This window comes from Dromaius novaehollandiae, chromosome 3, assembly GCF_036370855.1.
Source record: "Dromaius novaehollandiae isolate bDroNov1 chromosome 3, bDroNov1.hap1, whole genome shotgun sequence".
In the NCBI taxonomy this organism is placed as follows: domain Eukaryota; kingdom Metazoa; phylum Chordata; class Aves; order Casuariiformes; family Dromaiidae; genus Dromaius; species Dromaius novaehollandiae.
In genome coordinates this window covers 61,044,358-61,057,945 of record NC_088100.1, presented here as the reverse complement: position 1 = coordinate 61,057,945, position 13,588 = coordinate 61,044,358, and the positions used below count along the sequence as shown (strand labels likewise).

The following is a 13,588-nucleotide window of genomic DNA, read 5'->3' as shown; positions in this document are numbered from 1 at the left end:
GAGATCCTAGCAATGTTCCCTGTTCCTCAAAGACACCTGTGGAGCTGGGAGATGCCAGTGCTGATAGAGGCTCAGAAACAAAGGAACAGAAGTAGGTCCCAGATAAGCTTTTTGTCCTAATATTGCGGATAACTATTTTGGCCAGGTCCATGGAGGAGACTGCTTAGTGTAGTATTTGCAGGCTAAAGTGACACATATATGTGGGTGGACATTTATAACACACACAGAAAATGAAGTGGATCAGATGGGGGCAATTCAGTCTACCAGAGCAGCACATGCAGTACTCTACCTTCAGACAGTAGAGGACAAGTACTCAGCGGACAGATACTCAGCTTCATCTTTATTCTCTTTACCACAGAAGAAAGTGAAAACTATTAGGGCTGAATCATTACACCTCCCTAAGCCACACAAAGGAGAATCACCCTTCACAACCTAAGCTCCCTTTTCTATTTTGGATAGACTTTGTATTAAGCTAGCTTCATAATGACACCAAAGGCAAAGCAAAACTTAAACCAGCTGTTGTGCAGAATTGCAGTACAAGGAGAAAGACCTACTACCCATTCACTGTAAACCTGTCATGGTGAGTCCAGCTTTCCTTCTCACAATCATCTGGTTTGAGCTGAGTATACCACATACTTGTCTCTCTCTCCACCACTCAATCTTTTTGCATCTGATTCTTTACTGAAAGAAAAGCACAGTGCAGAAAATCGTTAAATGCTTTGAGGCTATCCACCACATTTTAATATGCACTTTGTTTTATACCTACTTAATATATTTTTATTGTAAGAAGTATCTGCTAATTACACATTTCCCTTTAAATCTCATTTTTCATACTGTAACTTAAAAAAAATTGTACTAGTTTTGCCATTTTTCTATTCTGTGCATTCAAGAGCTGTTTGAGCAATGTAAATTTCACTATTTTGCCTGTTAGTCATGAAGTTTATTACAAAGAAGTTATTTTAAAGATGAGATACACAGGTTGGCATTGTAGTCACAAAGGATCTAAATTTAAAATTCTCTGCCAGTCTTAACACTTGTAGCAGTAAATGAACCAGACTTCCTACTGATGATATCCCTTTAATATTATCTCTTCTTATTTCACCTGTTGCTACTTTTTTCTCTGCTAGATTCTCGCGGGCCACTGCATATGTCTGTTCCTGCTTTCCAACAGATCAGCTTAAAGTCTTTTTCCTCACAGAAAGGATCCGGCCACGCGCGCATTACAAAACGCACTATCTGTTCTCTGATAACAGTAATTCCACACTAGTGCTTCAGAAGGTTTATGATGTTTTCACCTGAATCTGGTTTCTGCCGGTGAGCTAACACTGGTATTGCTGGACCACTGCTAGAAACTGGGTAACAGTTACCCGCAGCCTTCACCTACGAAGTCATTTTCAAATATCCACAGAACACTCTGATAACAATACTTACCAGTTCCAAAGCTGTCCAACTCATCTAATGAAATTTATCACTGACAACTTTTATCTTGTTATAAAGAACTTGTACCTCACTTGGAAAAAATATTTCCTCTGAAACATTTTAAAGACTTGTGTATTCTGTTATTGCCTGTGCAGTTCTGAATGCAGATTTAAGTTAATCAGACAGTAAGACCTGAATAAAACAACTCCGAAATCCCATTTCGTAGTTTCTCTTAACGCTTCGAACCAGACACAGAAAGTTACAAAAAACTTCTACCTTTTTTTTTGGTTTGTGCCTCCAGCCCTCCCCTGTGCAGACACCTCCTTGAGAAGAACCGCGCTGCACCAAATCTTCACACTGAATTTCACCTCACCTATTTGGAATCATCATTTTTAAAGAGAAACTAGCTCCTAGGTTAATTCACTGTATATCTAAATACTACTTTTGCTTGATTCATCGTATCTTCCTCTTCTGCCTGGTCTTACCAACTTCCATGTGCTCCTCTGTCTTCAAATAACGAATTCAAGTTTTTATAGCTAAGTATACCGGCAGGTGACGGCATTTACAGACCTTTCCCTCCTTCCAATTCATAAAGAGCTCGTATTTCCCGTCGTGACGAGCAGTCCTACTCTTCCAGCAGTAATAAGCTACGACTTAAGCGTACACACTTTCACTTGTCTTCAGTGAACTCCGTACTATATATAATCACTGGTTCCTCACACCCATCACCTAAATTCCATCATCCTACTTACCAGCAGTATTAAAAAAGATGAAGAGTAAATGGAATAACACACAAAAGGTCAACAACCAAACCAAAAGGTGGTGCTCAGTAAAACTGAACGATTCAGAGGACAAGCGTTCATCATGTAATCACAAGTTGTGAGAACTCTTAAGAGCAACACTCTAGATAAATTTGTTCAACTGAAATAGCACAAAATATATTCTGAGAAAACAAACTGAAGCAAAATTAACAATCACCCAGTTCACAGCAAAAATCATTCAATTGCTTCTATCCAACTGTTTCCATCCAATTGTTTCTAATACTTATCTGTCAGCTTCCTTCATTAAAACATCAGCTAGACCACAGTCAAAGCTGCTGACGTCACACTAAGGAAAACTGATTACCTTGCACCATCAAGATTTAAATAGAGTGCTTTACTGCCTCCAGCCACTAGTTTCAGTGAGGTTCTCTCTTACAGATGTTAATCATATAAGCTTCTGGGAATGAGATAATTCCCTTGGTAAAAAGAATCAGTTTCCTGAACGGCTTTTAAGTTTGCATTAAGAAAATCCTGTAATGATTTTGAACACGGACAATTTCCTAAAGCAACAGAAATTGAAATTTTTGTACCTTAGCTTTATTTATACACTTACCACCTTATTTTTAGCACTCACTACAGTGTTGATCCTTGAGTAGAAACCAAAAGCAGAAACCACCAGCCTAACTATCCAAGGGAAACGCAGAAAACAGACTTGAGTCGAAGATATAAATGACGGAACATTTGGTTACATGGCCCATCCGCAACATGCTGCTAAGCACGGGCCATCAAGAGAGAAAGCTACGAAGAAAAGCTATCGGAGGAGGCTGGTGCATCCTGAGGGGCCTGATTTCCAGGAAGTATTACTCACGGGCCTCGAAATCATGCTCCCTGCCCGAGCCGGGCGCAACGCCGCCGCCCGGCCCGCCGGCTGCGAGCGGCGCGGGGCACAGGCGGCGGCGCGGGGCACAGGCGGCGGCGCGGGGCGGCCGCGCGCCCGCGGGGCGCCCGAGGTGAGGCCGGCGGCGGGTGGGAGGCGGGCGCCGCCGCCGCCCGGCGCCGGCTGCCCGCGGCCTACCAGCAGAGGTCCCTCCTTGGCCAGTTTTGCGGCGTGTTTTCCTGCACTTGAAACTTTCTAGAGAAATACCGAGCTCAGGTCCGGCTCTTCAGAAAACTAGGGCAGAAACCGAGGAGACAAAAGCGTTGGCGGGCACCTTCCCGGCGGCCGCAGCCCGGCCAGCGCTGACGGGGACGCCGCGGGGGGGAGGGAGAAAAGCGGTTCTCGAGTTGGTTGCATTTCACTCCTATTTTCCTTTTTTTTTTTTTTAAGCAATTAAATCAAGCGGGGTTGGGGGGAGCGGGGGTATGAAGCGCTGCAGCTCCCAGCGCGGCGGGGCGGAGGCGCCGGGCGCAGCGGGCGCGCAGCGATGGCTGCGCGTGTGAGCGGCGTGTGAGTGGGGGGGTGGGAGAGGAACTGGGTGTTAAGTGTTCCTGAGGAAGTTGCACAACTAGAGAGGGACTCTGCTTGTTTATCGGCTCTTTTTTTTTATTATTTTTTTCCCACCCTCCTAGAGACGGGGCCGGGAGCCGGGAAAGGGAGGCTGTGCCTCCGAGTGGAAGGGAAAAAAAAATTTTTTTTAATACCTTCGCCTCCCTCATCCCCTCCCCCAGCGAGGGGAGGGGGCGAGCTCTCTTTTTTTTATTTTCTAGGGAACTGCGGGGATTTGCGCGCCGCCCTTCTCCGGGCATCCGTCGGCAGAGAAATGACACCCCCCCACCTCCGCTGAGGTGGGGGGGAGCCAAATTTCGCTTCCCCCGAGGGCTCACCCCCGCCCGTGCCCGCTCGGTAGCGCATACCCACAGCCTCAGCCTCCAGCGCCGGCACCGGAGCCTCGCTCTACAACTTTTTCTCTCACGCTCTCGTGTGCGTCCGCTCCGACGAGTGGTGGTTGGAGGGGGATAAAATAAAATAAAATAATAAATAAATGAAATAAAACAAAATAAAAATGGGAGTGGGGAGGATGGCTTCGGCGCGGCCGCGCAACGCCGCCGCCCCAACTGACTTTGTGCAACGCTCATTGCCTGCCGCGGCGGGCGCGCACGGACGGACGGACGGACGCTCGCGCGGCAGGAGCGCCTTCCCCCCCCCCCCCGCTCCCCTCCCCCCCGCCAAAAACACACCGCCTCGCGCACGTTAGCGAGAACAAGTGTGTCCATATCCTGTTGTTACCGCGCACCGGCTGCCGGCAGCGAGCGGGGCGCGGGCGGGCGGGCGGAGGGGGCGCGGATGCCCCCCCCCCCCCGCGCTCCCCTTATCTACAGTGCAGGCGGGAGCACGCAACTTGGAAAAAAGCCGTACGCAAATCCCCCCTCCCCCCCCCCCCCCCCCCCCGCTCTGCAAAATATGAATGCGCGTGTATGTGCCCTGAACCCGCACGCCGGGCAGCGCGGAGCCACCCCCCGGCGAGCCCCACGCGGCAAATCCGCGCAGACCTGCAGAGTGACAGCAGCCGGCCCCGCCGCCGCCGCACGTACCCCCGGAGCAGGCAGGAGCCATTCCCCACCCGCCTCACATGTCTACCGCAGAGAGAGGCGCACACACCATACACAGGCAGGAACTGAGCACTCAAGCAAAAGACTTTTTCGCCTCTTTAAAAAAAAATTCTAGGGGCTTTTTTCTTTTAGTATGTGTATGTGTGTGGAAACTTTCCCCAAAATGGCGGAAATTGGGAGATGATTATATTTTAAATATCTCTCGCACACAATCACACAAAGTGCAAGAGCGACGGAAAATACAAACTCTCTCCGCTGCGCGTTTGCATAGGCCTTCGCACAAGGGGCTCGACTGACTACACGGCACATTCAACCGGTATATCCCGGCAGCCGCCACCTCTCGCCGCTTCCGACTGAAGAAAAAAAAAAGGGGAGGGGGGGCAAAAAAAAAAAGGGGGCTTTTTTTTTTTCCACACCCCTCTCCGTCGCGCATTGCCCGCACTTCTCTCCTCCGCTTCAGCGTGCGCGGAACAAAGAGCTGGGGAAGGGGGACACTGATCGCGGCAAGCTCCCCCTCCCTCCCTCCGTCTCTCACACACAGTCGTGCGCACACACGCACACACACGCATGCACACGCACCCCACCGCTGCGAGCCCCGGCGGCGGCACCCACATCCACATTGTTCCCGGCAGCGCCGCGGTGCCCCGTAAGTGTTATTAAATGGAGCCAACTGACAAGCTCATTGGTGGGGCAAGTCTGCAAAATGTCTCTCCCCTTCCCTTCCCCCTCCCTGCGGAACCCCCTCCCCAAAAAAATAAGCCGACAACCCCCCCCGCCGCCGCCAAAACGCACATTTCAACAGCTCCCTCCCCCATATACATATATATGCACACACACATCCGTGCGCGCGTGTGTGTAGAAATACATACACAACATACATATATACATGTACTCCGTGTGTTTGGGAAGAGGAAAAGAAATACGAGGCACCTCTCTCTTTCTTTTGTTCCTCTTTCACACTCATGCACTTATCATTTAGTGGGCTACCCGGTGCCCCAGCCGCTCCCCAGCCACTTGCGAGTCACTTGCCCACTTTCCCCAGCATTAACTTCCATCCTCGCTGCGAGAGGTGGTGGGGGAGAGGCCCCCCTCCTCTTCCCCAGCTCCGTTTCGTAAGGGAGGGAGAGGAGGTGCGTCTCTCCCTTTATCTCTCGCGCTCTCCCTAACTTTCATCTCCACCTAGCGGGGGGGGGGCACCAAAAACCATCACCAGCCTTTCCCACGGCAGCTCCCTAAGCGGGTTGCGGATCAGATCGGAACCAGCCGCTCCTTACCCCCCCAAAATCCTCTCTCTCTTTTTCTCCGTCTCTCGAGTAGTCCTGACAAATATGGTCCAGGGCTGCGGGCACAAGTGAGCATGCGCCCGCCGAGGCACGGCTGGGGAAAGGGGAAACTGCTGCCGCCGCCGCCGCCGCCGCTCCCGCGGCGGCGGCGGCGGCGGCGGCGGCAATAATCCCCATCCCCACCGCTACCAAAAAACCCACCCGCCAGCAACAGCTCCGTCGGAGGTGCAGCATCTCCCCCCGATTTCGTGCCGACGCCGGAGGAATAATAAGGAAGACGTATGCAGCAGCCTCTCCCTTTCTTTCTTTCTTTCTTTCTCTTTTTTCTTTTTTCTTCTTTTTTTTTTTTTTGGAAGGGGGGATCTATCATTTTTCTCGTAAAAATAATAGATGGCGCTTCTCGCTCCCACCGGGGAGGGTCTGCTCGTAGGCAGTCCCCCCAGGTGAAAATGGTGCGATGGGCGCTGGGAGGCTGGTGTGGATCGTGAACACAGCCGTGGGTCCCCAACAACTAAAAAAAAACCCCTATAGCCCTAAGTATAGTATAGTATGACAGGTACGCACCCATAATTAAAGTGCTGATCTTGCAGGCTCCTGGAGACAAGTGGACCTTTGCAGCTTTCAGTGAGATTTCGCACGCGGGTGAAGGTCTGAGACCCGACAGAGGCAAGCGCAGAACCACGCTTGTTCTGCACTCGAGGAAACTCTGGTTAATTCAGCACTTAAATATTCCTTACAGTGGGCCTCATCTAATTTAAAGCCTAGACAGTTTACAAATTAAAATGAATTTCATATGTGCCACCTGTCTAAGTTCTCACCATCATTCCTCTGCATTCACAAAGAAAAACACTATTTTTAGCAATTCTTTTCCTTCACTTCAGAAAATAATAAAAAATGAAGGGCCTTCTTATTTTATGGGACTGACTAGGGTGGACTTCCTTCACCTACAAGGAGGTCTGCTATGCAAAACAACACTGAACAAAATACACAAGGCCTAACTAGACTGGGCACCAGGGAGGAAGGAGGATTGCAGTCGACAGTATACATGATACTTTCAACATACATATATAAACACTTGAATGTGCACTTCATATAAAAAAAACCACAGAATATAATCTTAATTATGCCAACCATAAATACTTTTTCAGAACAAAGAATATCTCCCTAAAATGACTCTGTCCTTAAGGCAAAAATTAGCAAAGTGAATTTTTAATTGTTAATAGTTTGGTATGTTATTATGTATATCTTAAAATAACCCTCACATTTTATCTATCTTCTGTTAATCCCAGTTACTGATCAACATCCAAACTTTCCTTTGATTTTATACGCATTTCCTTCTATAGTGACAGTGAAAACTTAGGGCCCAAATTATTGGAAAGGAGTAATAATAAATATAACTAGGAATAAATTTCAGCACTAAATTTTAACGGAAATAAATACGTGACAAAAATGCTCACCTACAAAATCAGAATAATTAATGAAGACGTTTATACAGAAGAGCAAATACAACCATTTTACTATTGTGGATATACTGTATTACAGTAGTATCCCAAAGGCTGGGACAGCATCATGCTAGACATGATACAGAGAGAGGCGGTCTTTGTTTGACAGGAGGACTTCCCAGGCTCAGCTTCCATTTACTGAAGTTTTTATTTAAGAACATGTATTAAAATATTTAAGAATCAAACTTGACACCTCTCATTCCTTAAGCTATGCACATGCTCAAATAGTTTAGACATGACTGTACTTTTATTGTACTGTCTCAAGAATTTCTATTTATTTAAATTAGCTTTTCTTACAACAGTAATATCAAGCTCATGTATATTTGTTTGCAGGATTGGTGCCTAAGTGTAATACATAATAGTTATTTTACAATTAACATTTCTCACGCCCTTTCAGCTCGAATGGCATTGCATATAGGCAGCAGTTTCCATCAATGAACATATGTTCCTGACAAACTAATTACAGAAAACAATATTAACCTAATTGTAATAATTAGCAATAACATACATTTAAACTGTTCTAAAACACAGATCCAAAAAACAGTAATGCATGAGAAAATTCCTACTTTCGTACAGTGAACTCTGAGTTGAGGAAAACAAAGAAGAAACTGCAACTGAAGTCATTCAGTGCTTTTCTGTAAATCATTTCCCAATGTTATTGAAATGTTTGTATGCAGAGAGTTGCCAAATAACTAGATTATTCTATTGTAGCATTAAATTAGCTGGGTTCTGCAGAAGGCGTTTAAAGAATGACAGAATTTGGTAGTATTTAAAACACTCTTTAGGGCACTGAACCTGTACTGCTTATTTCTTATTCCAGATGATGCTGAGGTTTTGGGGGAGGGTGTACATACCCTGTTAGGATGATGCGTTCTGACTAATCTATGCAAAGAATACAGATGATGAGTTATCCACCCTATTTTATTTATGCTTGAAAGGTTTCGTCCCTTTTCCTTTGCAAATCTTGAAGGGAAACGTAAAATTCGTAAGAAACTGTTATATTCTAATCCGTCTAATCTATTTACAGAAGTCATAGGAGTGTAGCCCCTGACAGAAACTAACTACACAGGTTAAAAAGCTCTTTGAAGGATAGGTATTGGAAGGCAGAACTGAAACCAAGTATTTGAACTGCAGCATAGCTATTTTACTGGATCAGTAGTTTCAAATGGCTAGCTCTTTGATTAAAGTAAAAAGACCTGGGAAATTAATAAACGTTCCTTCCATTCTTTCTCTCTTCTTCGATCCTTGCCCTAATCGTATTCTGGCAGCTCGTAGTGTGTAATAAACCCATTATTTTGTCAATAAAAATTTATTGAGTAAAAATACATTAAACGTTATTTAAATACGCTCATTGAACATATTTCTGTTACCATTTTATATAACACAAGAATTCCATCTGTATTCCAAAGACAGAGAATTCTGAGCACTTGTTTTCTGTATGTAAGTATGGCGTTTAATATGATTTTGGCAGTATGTTTAATGACAGTTTTTGGAGTAGCTAAATTTGGTCTCTCTGTGAATATCCTTGTAACTCGTTGAATAGGTGTTTGTGCTGTAGCCAAATACTGATTATTTTTCTAAGAGCATGTGCATGAACATCCATATACATGGCTTCCAAATCCAAAATCCTAAATACCATTCAAGATGGTGAGAGGAAAGAAATTTACATTACAGATAAAACTTGCATGTAAGGCTTATACCGTCATCTGATCTAATGGCTCCTCAGCAAATATCTAAAAATGAACTGAGAAGAGGATCATTATTTACATTTTATCAAATTACTTACAGCTTTTGGTGTCTTGATCTTTGGAATGCAGACTAAGATGCCTTAGAGATGGCCTCTTTTTACAAAAGTAGTCAGCATGTGCCTTCTTATTGCCCTTCCTCTAGCAACCCATGCAGCTCATTGTGCGACCTTTCTCACCAGTGACACAGTCATCAGTCTGCTGCACGATTCTTTCCTGACCCAAAGCAGAAAGGGCTGAGGATAATCACTGGCAAAAACATGTTGTATATTACACTACGTAAAACTTTAAGCTAGGAAAATGGAGGTGCCGAAGTTTTAAGAAATTGGGGATAAGGAGGGACAGCAGTGTGCCTTGCCTGTCTATTAAGAAAAACAGGCAAACTGCAACCCCTGGCAATTCCAGTTCTGCTGAAAAATGTTCTCTCCTCTCCATGGCACTTGGTGGCCCCACAGACATGAACAAAAAAAGACTGGTCCACTATCAACAGAAACCTGATGTGGAAGATTTAAGGACAGTAGGTTGTTTTCTTTACCAATAATCCCAGAATAATTTTCAGCGTTATTCAGAAGCCACACTAAAGTGGAGAACTAGTAGTACCTACTATCTCCCAAATCTGAGTGTGTGTGCTGGCCACATGCCAATCCCATACCAGAGTGAGACTCAGGCATGCAGCAGTCCTTTCCCCTGGGAAGGAAATTTGAGCGTAAGTACTCAAAAGAAACTGCAGTGTTCTCCAGCCAGGTTTCAGCCCAATACGCACCTGCACACACTCTAGATGCAGCCTTGGAGAGTCAGTGTCTAGAGACTACGAGTTTAAGTATGTTCTAAAGTAGGTGTTGATTTCATCAAGATTGCAAAGACTGCAAAGATTACAAAGATTTCTACTAGTGGTCTTCAAAGAAATTCAAAGTCAGATACAGAAATTGTGGGATTGTGAGTGCAGAAATGACCCCAGAGCAGTGTTGCCTCTGAAAAGTTTGGGAAGCACCAGATTAGATTAATGAGCTATAAAAGCAGAAAAATCATTTGCAAGAGTTGGTCAAATAGAAATTAGATCTACAACAGGAATATTGATGAGGACTCTTCAGCCAGGAGAAGGCTGAAGTTACGAAGCTTGGACATGCAGGCTGGGCATTTAGCAAGGGCTTGAAGAGCTGGCAAAAGCTGGAATCAGTAGAAGGAAGCAGAAGAGGGCAAGTAGACCTGAGGAAGGGATAGTCTAGGGTGGTAGGGAGGAGGAGTACAAAGGTACAGTAAAGAGACTGTGCAATCTAGAATAGATGACAGGCCAGACTAAGTTGGTAAGACTAAAGGTCCTGTGAGAAGGGAATAGATGGGGAGCAGTAAAAGAGAAACCTAACGCACAGGAAGAGAAGTGGTAGGGAAAGGGGCAAATAGAGTGTGTGGGTCAAGAAAGGAAAGGAGGAAGGAAGGGGGGGAACCTGTGTCAGGAAAATCTGTCACAGCAGGAGAATTGTGATTTTTAAAAATGCAGTTTAGGAGATGAGATTTGAAAGGGCAGTAACAAACAACATCTTACTTTGGGTGGGGAAGAGGGCGATCACAAGGCATTTTTCAATGTGGAGCTCTGTTCCTGTGTGCTGTTTTCTAAGGTGAGCAGACACATGCTGCCTATAAGGGCCACTATCATTTCCCTTTAGCAAAAAGCTTTGCCTCCAGCTGTAAGATTACAACCGCCTTGCAGCAGAGCATTACACTGGCAAGTCTGTTCAAGCTGGATACTCAAGACTTGTCATGCAAAAATTAGTAGTCACTTTGAGAGCTAAGACTGTATTTTTAAATATGTGCAAAGAAGGAAAGTTGCTGCAGCACAGGAACAAACAGCATTCTTAGGAAGAGAAGCTGAATGAGTAAGGGTTGCAGCCTGCAGTCCTTACGCAGAAAACATTCTGTTGTAATAGGCAACAAATGAAGGGATTATTTTAATAATTGTTGGTAGTTTCTAGATCTACCCCTGCTCCTGAAAAATTGCTGGAAATGAATAGCTCATCCTATGGGTCTGACTGTATGGCAAAGCCTGCCCACACAGGGAAAGGAGGAGGAAGTTCTATCTTCGGTCCTTAGGACATTGGCAAGGGGAGTATTAGCTCTAACTGGCTCTCCGTGGGGAGCAATAGAGTAGTTTTTAGAGCATCATGACTCTAACACACATGACTTAGTGACCCGCAACCACATGTGGACGTTCCTAGTAAAGTATAAATTGGCCCAGCAGTAGATAAAGAGGAAAGAATCGTGAATTTTACTTGCACTAGACACAAGATCAGGTGACCTTAAGTATACATGCAGATTTTTCTCTTGCTATTTTCAATCCTATTTATCCAATAGTTTGTTCCAATTAGTAAATAAACTACCCTGTTTTAAAAAGGTATTGACGATGTAAGGCAGATTACACCTAAAAGGTAATAAATGCTTGATGTACATGGGATAATTCACAGGTCTGAGTGAACAGATTTCTCCTTGGAGTGGGTAAAGCAAAAGCCTGAACACTAAAGACAGTAGAAGGAAAACAGAAGTGTAGCTAGGCTGTAGCAAATACTGGATTAAGCTTTTTTGGACATTGATAAGAGGTTTTCCTTACGTGGGAATTCAGAATTAGGGTTTCAGCAAAACAGGTATCCACTGGGCCTGCAAAAAATGATTGCAATAAAAGCGATAGACAAAGCATCTTCTGTTAGCTGTTAGACCCAACACCTAACATAGAACAACAAGCAGTACTTCCTTTACAGCATTTTCCCAGTGATGGCATATCACATGGACATGCAGCAATAGCATTCCGCTATGCATTAATGCAGCCTGTTTGAATTTGAAACCATTAATGGGGCCTGTTTCTGAGACTGACAACAAATGGATTACTCACAATGAGAGAAATTCATATTCCATTGTCACCAATCCTGAGTCATCAGACCTTGCGTAGTCTACTCTACTCCCAGGCTGGAATAGTGGGCATTGTTGCCATATACCGGCTGTCATGCATTGAAATATGTGAATGTAAATAATGGCCTCACTTAAGTAAAAGGGAGTTTTCATTCTTGACTTCTAAGCAATGCGCTAACCCCTCATGCTAGGAAATCAGTTTACCAAAATATCATTTATTATCTGGAAAATAATGAAGAATGTGAACTAGTATTCTTAGAAAAATAATTACTGCCATAGATTTCAAGGTCTGAAAAATGCATTTGAATGGAGAATTCAGTCTCCTGGCTACCAGAACAAAGCAGGTAAGGTATTCTTTTTGCTCTGAGTACAAAACTGTTACATTAGTAGTGTGTACAGACATCATTGGTCATGCAAGAATCCACTCATTATGTTGGTTTACATTTACAGTTTGCCACAACATGATTTGATTACAATGTCCAGTGATACGAGAACTGATGTGTACTAAATGTTCAGGAGAACTGAACGTTAGTAAAGTTACTTTTGCTTAAACGAGTTCAATTTCATATGTTCTATGTCAAGCTTTACTTAACACTTACTTTGAGTACTCCTAGCTTCTTACCCACACTGAATTCCTTGCAAACTGAAAAATCTCTCTGGCTTAAATTTTAAAAAGAAGATATTGTGGCATGTAAAAACTAACCATACAATCGTTATAATACTATATTAGAAAGCATTATATATCTAGTCTATTTTACCTAACATCCAAATATGTAAACTGGAAAAATTAAAATTAAGTTAAAATTGAAAGACTTTTATATTTGCAGCACACAAATAGTGTATTTGGGGGTGCTGGCAAATTCTCAGGGTAAATTTGTAAGCATCCAAGAAAGCGCAGAAGAACTTTAAGATTTTTGGCTAAAAAAGGGCAGTGGACTTTTCTAGCACCAAGGAGAAAATATCTTCCCCTTTCATTACTAATCTGGGCAAGCATGGAAGTAACTAGTAAGTTCATAAATACTTGATTGCCCTGAAAGCGTCATGCATATTCTTATTTTATTCACAAAAGTAATCACATTGACACCTGTAATGATGATGTACAAGGATACAGATAGTGCACAGACCTTAACTATTCACAACAGCTAACTACAGGCATCTCTGTTACAGGCAGAATTTGGAGCTGAGGCTTTTTATAAAAGTCAGTGGACTGAAGAATGTTCCCTAGAGTGATATTCAAACATATAAATGAGAAGTTTATTGCTTTTAATTAACTACATGGTGAATTTAGCTACATGTCTAAGATTATAGACTATGGGAATACCTGAACTGCAGTTTTCAGTTCAGCAACTTTTGGCAAAACCTGTCTCCTGCATGATGATGATGCTCTCTTTCCGTTCATAATATTTCTGACCTGTCTGGGATGAGGTAGC

At 44.0% G+C, this 13,588-nt stretch overlaps 1 protein-coding gene across 14 annotated transcripts in view; it reads right to left on the bottom strand.

Moving 5' to 3' along the window:
* L3MBTL3 (L3MBTL histone methyl-lysine binding protein 3) overlaps window positions 1–6,092 on the bottom strand; it is a 90,220-nt gene extending 84,128 nt beyond the window's left edge. For 6 of the 14 annotated variants that reach the window (XR_003262180.2, XM_026120338.2, XM_026120356.2 and 3 more), the window contains exon 1: window positions 4,039–4,319. Coding sequence is in view for 7 of the 14 variants with exons in the window: in XM_026120338.2 (XP_025976123.2) it covers window positions 4,039–4,256 (218 nt within the window). In the remaining 7 variants the exon portion in view is untranslated. The other 8 variants (XM_026120378.2, XM_064508973.1, XM_064508974.1 and 5 more) reach the window with 8 other exon arrangements.
* Window positions 6,093–13,588: the final 7,496 nt, after the last annotated feature.